Source organism: Gymnoscopelus braueri (assembly GCF_963280865.1).
Source record: "Gymnoscopelus braueri genome assembly, chromosome: 3".
NCBI classification, from domain to species: domain Eukaryota; kingdom Metazoa; phylum Chordata; class Actinopteri; order Myctophiformes; family Myctophidae; genus Gymnoscopelus; species Gymnoscopelus braueri.
Window position 1 is genome coordinate 33,100,558 of NC_137612.1, and position 10,000 is coordinate 33,110,557.

At 41.3% G+C, this 10,000-nt stretch overlaps 1 protein-coding gene across 1 annotated transcript in view; it reads left to right on the forward strand.

The window, feature by feature from the left end:
* necab3 (N-terminal EF-hand calcium binding protein 3) overlaps nucleotides 1-10,000 on the forward strand; it is a gene marked incomplete at its 5' end in the record, with an annotated part of 50,016 nt that overhangs the window by 15,708 nt on the left and 24,308 nt on the right. The window contains 4 exons of the mRNA XM_080425250.1: nucleotides 2,232-2,340; nucleotides 5,689-5,714; nucleotides 6,742-6,839; nucleotides 8,915-9,051. Of these exons, the coding sequence (XP_080281376.1) occupies nucleotides 2,232-2,340; nucleotides 5,689-5,714; nucleotides 6,742-6,839; nucleotides 8,915-9,051 (370 nt within the window). The remainder of the gene's footprint in view (nucleotides 1-2,231; nucleotides 2,341-5,688; nucleotides 5,715-6,741; nucleotides 6,840-8,914; nucleotides 9,052-10,000) is intronic.

Genomic DNA, 10,000 nt, shown 5'->3' on the forward strand with positions numbered 1-10,000 from the left:
CCCAGCATATTAAATTGCCCTCATTGTTACCATGTCATTGTTTAGCCAGAAGTTCTATTTGGGCTGATATGCTTGGCAGGGCCATTATCCCAGGCTTTATGAGATGTTTCAAGAGAGTTGGTCCTTTTGCTGGAATAGGCTATATGCACAGCAGCCATATTGTTAAGAAATTGGGCCGCTTCTTTACTTCCTTCACAGGTTTTACCAATGTTGCTAATTAAGGTTGTGTTCCATTCTGGGCAAACATATATTGATATTGTGCATGTTGGCTCACTGGAAAGACTCTGCAACACCAGTGTGGTCCAGGCACCAAATGGCCCCTTATGGGTATGTACAGTAACTCTGAGAGTGTACAAATGGAACTAAATGGACCCATAAGGGTCCATTTAGTTCCACCATTTAGTTCCATTTGTACACTTACAACAATGAGTCATGGGGGTCCTTGAAATGAGAAAGTTTCAGAACCACTGTGCTACCAATATAATTGGTAAGACCTTAATTAATAGACCTGTAAAGGAAGTAAGAAAGAGGCCGAATTTCTTTCCACTATGGCTGCTGTGTATATACAGTGTAGCCTATCTATCATGCCTATAAAGGTCGCTCATTCAAACCATTATAGCCAGTATAGCAATCAATTTCTTTTGGCACCTTGTTCCACAACAGAAGGTAATGCATCATACCAAGCCCCCAATTCCTGTCACGTTCTGAGTAATGAATGTGCCCAAGCAGTGCCTCGTCCACCTGTCCTGTCCTGTCCAATGTCCAACTGTTTGACGTCTATAGTATATCTTCTACTATTTTTACAGGCTATATGTCCATTGAAAGGCCATTTTGTCTGTAACTGTCTCTCTCTGATTAAAATTCAGTCTGCATGTGCCTGGCTAACCAATGGTCCATATGCTTCTCTTGGTGCCTTCAAGTCAGCCTCTCTATCCGTCCGTCTCTTTGATTTATCAGATAGAGATCTGTGCCTGTCTGCTGTGGCTCCCTGTCTGTCTGACTGTCGGTTGGTCAGTGTGTCTGTCTGGACTTTTTAACCACTTAAACCGTATATACTTCATTGCCTGGAGTCCCCCAGGGGGGATATACTGTATTTACTTTATAAACCACTCCTTTTTTCCCCTCTACTCCAAATCTCTTAGCTGAGAATAGTAGATCTACAAACTCATGTGTCATTGTGATCTTGAAGATTTACTTGAAGCTATATGCTAATAATGTGTCTGTCCAGGGCTGCACAATTAATGGAAAATAATCTGAAATCATGATTTAATGTGAAACTTGGTACGGTAATTACCTTATTTGGCAGTTGTTGCACCTTGCAAAGGTCTCCTCACCTTCATACTGGGATTAACATTGTAAAATCCATCTCTCCATCCATCGGACTAACAGTGGCACATTAACATCACAGAGGCCATGTCATACTAATTTAACAAACATATGTCACTGATAAGCACAATGAGCAACAAATACATTTAGACATAAAAAAAAACATGTTTCTTCATCATCATCACCAATAATAATTGTGATTACAATATAAAGCAAAAACAATCAAATTATCATTGTAGTCAATAATCGTGCAGCACTACTGTCCAGCAGACTGCGAATGCTGACTAATCGGTACAATTTCTACCAGTAGACAGATTGATGGTGGATGGTCTTGGAAGAGACACTTCCCCACACATCACAACTTAAACAACCAAGCAATTCATCTCCCGCTATTGATTTTCCTGTGCATTGTTCATCGTTGCAGTTTGTGCTTACAGTAACCCAACCAGCAGAAGGAAAGAATTCTGACCCAAACACACAGTCAGTTTTTGACTGCAACGTTTTGCTTTTTCAATGTATCTAAGACAGTTATAATAGTACAGTATGCAATACTGTGATTGTGATATAGGGCAGGGTTGGGTGGAATGCGTGTTGCTTTACATGGTTGACTCAACCATCCTTAAAGTCTCTTAAACATTTAAGGAAGAAAAACAAGTATATATATATATATATATATATATATATATATATATATATATATATATATATATATATATATATATATATATATATATATATATATATATATATATATATATATATATATATATATATATTATGTTTTGTTATGTTTTGTTTATTATATATATTGGAATAATATTAATATTGGATATTATTGGATTATTGCTCTTCTGGGAAGTAAATACTGTTCATCTTTTAAACATGTGTTTACATCTGAATTTCAGATGATGGCAAGCTGTCATTTGATGAGTTCAATGCTTACTTTGCTGATGGTATCCTGACTACAGACGAGCTACAGGAGCTGTTCTTCTCCATCGACGGACGACAGAACAAGTAGGTGCCTTTTTGGCAAACTGGTTTGATTGAACGATACAAATGGTTAATATTAAGTCATTTGTTTCCCATTGTTTGCAATGCAAATACATGAGCAGAATGTCATCAAAACAAAATGCTTTACAAACTTATAAAATGAGGCAGTCCATTAAAGTTGGAGAAAAACGAATAGTAATAATAAAATAATAAAAACAATAGATGCTACAGTAGCAAAGCGTATACATTTAAATTCACTTGACATTGAATAAATGAATCAAACACAATACAATAAACATACAAATTAAATACAACTCATATTTAACCAAAAGCAGTCAGATCGTTCCAAAGCAGGTGACTTGACTACTAAAGCTCTGTCACTCTTCGTTTTCAATCTGATTTTCAGAATGAGCAATAGATTTCTCCTTGAGTATCTGAGCCTGCGGGCTGTTAGGGTGTGAAACGATCCATAATATATTGGGGAGCAAGACTGCTTCTGGGTTTGAAGGTGAATAAAATGTGAAAATCAATCCTAAACTTAATTGGCTGGACCACTGAAGGGAGTATACGTTGGGGATAATACTGTCTCTTCTACAGGTCTAACAGAAACAGTTAGTTTGGAGAAACTTTGTTGTGACAGATAAGTACAGTAAATTGCAGTAATCCAGACGGATGTGATAAAGTTTTGGGGGGATAGAAAAGCTTTAATTCTAGCTATCTTAAAGCTGAGGAAGCAGGATGTGCAATTGTCTTGACATATTTGTCTAAAGTAAGCTCAATGTAAAAAATAACACCCACATTTCTGCAGTGTACTGTCTACTGTGGTATTTTGAGAGAGTGGACCAAGCTAGCTTCATATCTGCATACTGAAAAAGTAATTGGCAATAATACATTTTCGTTATTATTTAGCTGAAGAATTTCTTTGTGACCAATTTTGGATATATGAGGAAAAAACTGCAATCTTTTTCCCCCCCTTGATTGTTACGGTCAGTGGTGATATATATAGTTCTATGTCATCTCCATAGCAATGAAAGGGGATATTGTGCTTAAGCAATATATGTCGATGGCACGGCAAACAAATCAATACATAGTACGCTTAAAAAAGAAAGATTGATGGTACACAAAATAAAAGGACCGACCACCTCTAGCACAATGGAAATCTAAGGGGAAGACAATTAGAAGACAATGGTTAACACCACGTAGTGTGATTTTAATGGAGTTCTGCAGTTGAGCGCTAGGATTGGGGGGGGGGAAATCCTCCCCTCTGGACATAGAGGCACTTCAAATAGGCCAACTGCAATCAGAAAAATCATCCAAAGGCTGATTGAATAAGTAATTGGTCTGGTTTCCAGTTGTATTCCTTTGTCCAAAGTCTGTTGCCTTTGTCAAGGGGGATTTATATTCATGGATGGACCACTTAAAAGCCTGTTTCATCTGTTGAGGACACTCTATAACAGCATTGATTGGACGTCTATGCGAAGGTTGTTAGCTTGAATTATGGATGTCAAAGTTGTCTTTTGTTCTGGTTGTTGTCAGACTCTGTAGTTGCTCAGGTGAAATAATGAATTTACTGTATATCTGTGTGTTTGTACACACACTCACACACACCCTCACATACACAGGCATGTGTGCGCATGCACGCACACATGCATGCATGCACGTGCATGTGCATGTACACACAGACACACACACACACTCACTGGGAGTCCTGGGAGTCACGCAGTCTGGGATAACAGGCATTCAAACAACACATCTCACTTTGCTTCTCTTACAGTATTCATCAGAATCTCTACCTTAAATGGAAAGGATTTATATTTCCCATATCTGAACTTCGGTGACGTGTGTTAATAACCACACAGGTTGGAAGGCCCCCTACAGAGGACATTAAAATGTATCAAAACATAATAAACAGCTTATCCCCAGTGTGAAAACAGAGCACGACGACTTCAGCTGACTGTTACTGTAAAAAGAGAACGTGCCATCAGTATTGAGGACATGAATTGTAGACGTAGACATTTTGTGAGTTTTCTAATTACACAAATCATTAGCCAGCTTTAATTGGTGCCTCTTCATTTGACAGAGTAGACCTAAATGACCAGTAAAATCCATTAACCTATAGCCACCGGGGAACACTCTTAAAAGGGGCACATTAATAGTGTGATCATCTATTTTGCACCCCAAGCAGTCATCCTTGCCAAGTCTGGAACATAAAGTAAGAATTTGATTTGAATGTTGTTGGATTTGATTATAAACAGCATGAGTGGCTGGGATTCGAATCCACCGCGGTTTGTCGAGCGTCAATATGAACACAATTGTCCCGTTTTCGGGGGCGGGAAGCCGGGCGGGGAGGGTGATATTTGTCATTGCAAGTATTGTACTTCAATACGGGCTGGAGCGGCACCTGTCAGCAGGGAGTGTTGGGTACACTCAGTGACAATATGACAACAGCAGTGACAACCAAGCATCCGGCTTGTACATTGAGGCTATATATATAGGAAGTGTGACAGTTCATATGAATGGCCCGTAGTCTCGCTGTCTCACCGTTGTTTCAATGTTGTTTCATCCCTGCTGGTTGCAGAAGCAATTAGGCTCTATTCAAGCGGATGGGTTTTTGGCCAAACTTTACACTTGATTTTATTACCTTATTAAACATTGTCATAAATACTATATGCTTCCAGTCGCTAGTTTAAAGTCTTCTTTCAATGGCCATGATATGCGTTTTGGTAAATTATAGTCCCATTTATTTTCAAATTAATGATAAAGTAGGGTATGTTTCTAGGGTTTCTAGGCTACTGGTTCTACCGAGTGAAGACCCACCCTCGCTGCGGTTTCAGCCAATAGCATTCATTTCCGTTTGCATTTCGCTGCAAAATAGGCTTCATTTAAGGTCTGTAGAAACCAATGGCGTTACTTACGCTGTCCATATTTTTTTAAGGTCTGTGGTGACAACACATAAATGTGTGGAGGAATTATTTGGCATAACAACTACATTGGGGGGGGGGGGAGAAAACAACAGCATGATTTGAAAAGGTCGGGTCGTTGACATGCATGATGTGTTCTTCACAGCTTGAACGCGTAACAGCATGTTACCAAAGCAATAATGCAAAAAAGAATGGACTTTGGGCCAGCTTATAATTGTGCCAGCTTACACAACCTTGATTGTATTCATTAGCTTAACTCAGAAATATTTACTCATGTTTCCATTAGGTTTGATGCACCTGGGCCTGATATTAAAATTCTAGCCACACAGCTCTGAGCCACAGAACGTTTCTAGCACAAATGAACATGGCAGCGCATCTTTGAATTTCGCTTGACTCAATTAACTTTCAATATCACTTTCCCTTCTGTCTCCTCATATGCCCTGCCTTGTAGCAACCTAGACACTGACAAGCTTTCAGGTGAGTGGGGTAATGCTTTGTCTGTTTGAATGTCTCGTTCCTTACATCACATTAATATGGTTGTTGCATATTTTCCGTTTTTCTTTCTTTCTTTTTTTCATCAGCAAAACCTTGGCTACATTTGTTCTTTTTTAAATTACATGAGACGAAATGGATTGCCATCAAAATTATCATCTCCATCACCACAAGAAAGCTGCAACCTTTACCACCAATAACGCCATCATTCAACTGCATCCATCATCACCTTTTATCGTTTTAATGTACACATTTGAGCACAGATCTGATGCCCTATTTTCTACGATCATCTCTCATTCATCTCTCGAGCGCCACTTGGCCTGAATAAAGGGAAATAGGGCGAAGACCTGTAAACACTGGAGCTACCCAGAATAAAAATGATGCATAATTTATTGAATGGCAATGGCATCTCAATTCTGCACTGCAGTCCATCTTCAGGGAAAGTTGACTGCCTCCCATCCCATCACAGAGTCCAAGCTTTCTCATGGATTTGATACACTCTATAGGTCAATGCTGAGCCTTAATGCAGTGATATGTAAGAAAGTTCTTGAAGCAGATATGGGGACTGGCAAATGGTGCAAAATCGATGTGGATAACATAATGGATTCTAAGATGTAGGGGGGATTCAATTAAAAAAGCACAGCTGCCTTTTCCCCATCTATATGTCATCACAAAGTGTTTCCCAATATCATGGTATTTAACCAAGGATGTTTTAACAATTCTGTCCTTTTCTGATATGGTTGTAAGATATTGGAATGCTTGCTTATCTTGGCATGATTCCTGTGAGATTAGTTGAAGTTCACTATTTTTCTGAGGTCTTCTTAGCAGCCTGATTGTTTTCTTAACCTTTTATAAGATCAAATAGCTCTTATGATCATATTTATTTTGATGGGAATCTGTAAAAGTATGCCAAGTACAAAGGATTGGCTTTGTGAGAATGGAAAATATGTGATTGTACTGACAGCATTGTGATAAATGTTTTATTGACTGAGTCTGCTCTGTCTCCTACTAGATTATTTCTCTCAGCACCTGGGGGAGTATGTGAATGTACTTTCAGCTCTAGAGAGCCTCAATATTTCCATTTTAAAGGCAATGGATAAAACTAAAGAGGTAAGCTTTTCCTGTAAGAAGAATAATGACTTCAACTCTAGTCCAAGGTCATGTAGTCAGCAGATTTAGGCTTTTTAGAAATCCTTAATAACTCGATCCATCCTTGCCAGACAAGTTTGCAAACACACGCACGCACACACACACACACACACACACACACACACACACACACACACACACACACACACACACACACACACACACACACACACACACACACACACACACACACACACACACACACACACACACACACACACACACATACTGTGTACACACACACACACACACACACACACACACACACACACACACACACACACACACACACACACACACACACACACACACACACACACACACACACACACACCCCCACACACACACACACACACACACACACACACACACACACACACACACACACACACACACACACACACACACACACCCCCACACACACACACACACCCCCCACACACACACACACACACACACACACACACACACACACACACACACACACACACACACACACACACACACACACACACACACACACACACACACACACACACACACACACACACACACACACACACACACACACGTGCATACTCACACAGGGAAGTTGCTGCTGGTTTTTCAGTTGAAAATCATGAATTAGCTTAATTAAGTAGAGCATACTGTAGTAGTTCAGCACACTTCTTTGCCAAGAATATTCATTTATGTAACAATAACACGAATGACACACACACACACACACACACGCACACACACACACACACACACACACACACACACACACACACACACACACACATACTGTACACACACACACACACACACACACACACACACACACACACACACACACACACACACACACACACACACACACACACACACACACACCCACACCCCCACACACACACACACACACACACACACACACACACACACACACACACACACACACACACACACACACACACACACACACACACACGTGCATACTCACACAGGGAAGTTGCTGCAGGTTTTTCAGTTGAAAATCATGAATTAGCTTAATTAAGTAGAGCATACTGTAGTAGTTCAGCACACTTCTTTGCCAAGAATATTCATTTATGTAACAATAACACGAATGAGTATTCAATCACTTTAGTTATTTGCTTAAATCTACCACTTTCACTGCAGAACCATTTCCACTTTCCCTAACATTGTTTTTAAATGAGGAATTAAATACAAGCCATCCCACAATTGAAGCAGCAGCGGAGCAGAATATTGTGAGAATCGATAGCTTGAAGCTAGAAGGAGGAGACGTCTGCCAGATAATTACGCTTCCTGTGTTAATTAGAGCACCTTGTTCCTCTGCTCCGGCTCTCAGTGTGCTTTCAGAACGGGGGAAATCCACAGAGGGTTGTGCAATTTCTTATTAGCAGCAGCTGCGTGCAGACTGTCACAGAATGTTCTGGACTGTTAGTCCCACGACGGCTGTCAGCACATATAGGCTGGTTGTCACCCTAAAAAGTGTGACAAAGAGCTGCTCCATTGTTCATTGCTTTAACATGTTGACAAAATAGAGCTCCTCTCGGAGTGCTTCATCATATTGGTGATGACGGGTCCTCTAGTAGTTATTAAGAGCTATTGAAAAAATCCTCCTACCTCGGAATTTTGACCTGCAGCACAGGAACGAACATGAAGAGAGTGTCTCATTATGCCAAATCATTTCCGCTGGCACTTATTTCTAAAGGGTTTCGATTGTCTGAGGGAAGTTTGTGTGTGCGTGTGTGTGTGCATGTGTGCGTTCCTGCGTGCGTGTATGCGTGTATGCATGCACTCATTTGTGCTTGAGTGCCTTTGTGCGTCTGTTCGTACATGTGTGCGACTCTGCGTGCATGCCAGTGTGACTCTGCAAATTTGTCTCTCTACACATATTTAGGTAGCTGTCTCTGTTCATCAATTATTTACCTAACGGACTGGCAGTGAACTCTCCCTGTCTCTCTCTCTCTCCCTGTCTCTCTCTCTCTCTCTCTCTCCATCTCCCTCTCTCTCTCTCTCTCCCTGTCTCTCAGGAGTACCAGGGTTCCAGTGTGCTGGGCCAGTTCGTCACTCGCTTCATGCTGCGAGAGACGTCCAGCCAGCTGCTGTCCCTCCAGAGGTCTCTGCAGTGTGCCACGGAGGCGGTGGAGGAGCAGAGCAGTCCTGCAAAGTCAGTGCTGTTCAAATACTCTAGTCTATAATGTAGCCACATCAATACATAATCCAACTCTGAGAGTGTACAAATAGAAACAAATGGACCAAATGGATCCGTAAAGGGAGCCGTGAGAGACCTCTGGAGGGACAGCAGCAAATGGACCCGTAAGGATCCATTTGGTTTCTGTAAGGGTCCATTTGCAGATCTTACGGGTTCATTTGGTTCCATTTCTATACCCTCAGTTACAGAACTTTAGGGTCCATTTGGAAACCCCTCAAGGAACCCTGAGGGTCCCTGGACCCCACATTGAGAACCACTGACCTAATATATTGTCGCTGTTGGGCGGAGACCTTGTATGTCCAAAACTGTTACTTTTCAGGAAATGGAAAGAACCTTGTGTTCCAATAGATCCAATGGCGTTATGATCAAGTCACAAGTTCTTGTTAATACTTTTCATTTGTTAAATGTTCTTATAACCCACAGAGAGACTCTCTTAAAAGAGTCAACCGACTGTGGTGCTCTCAGGTGGGTAAGGAGGGAATTCCACAGTTCGGGGGCGGCCGGGCAGAAAGCCTGGTCGCCCATGGTACGTAGGTTGGTCTTGGGGGTTTTGAGGAGGTTATAGTCTTTGAAGAGCGGAGGTTGCGGGTCGAGGGTTGTGGGGAGACTAATTCCTTGAGGTAGGAAGGAGCGTTGCCGTGGATACACTGATGAGGCAACAGGGATACCTTGGATTCGGTCCGGAAAGAGACGGGAAGCCAGTGGAGTGAACGGAGGATGGGTGTGAAGTGTCTGGATATACTGTAGCCTTTGAAGGCTCTTGCTAGGGATCCCGATACAGTACACTAAGTACAGTACTTAAGTAAATGTACGTAGTTACTTTACACCACTGTGTGCCATGCCATGACAGCGGTGACAGAGAAGAGCAGTGCTACATCTGTAGCACTGCTATCCGCAGTTATAG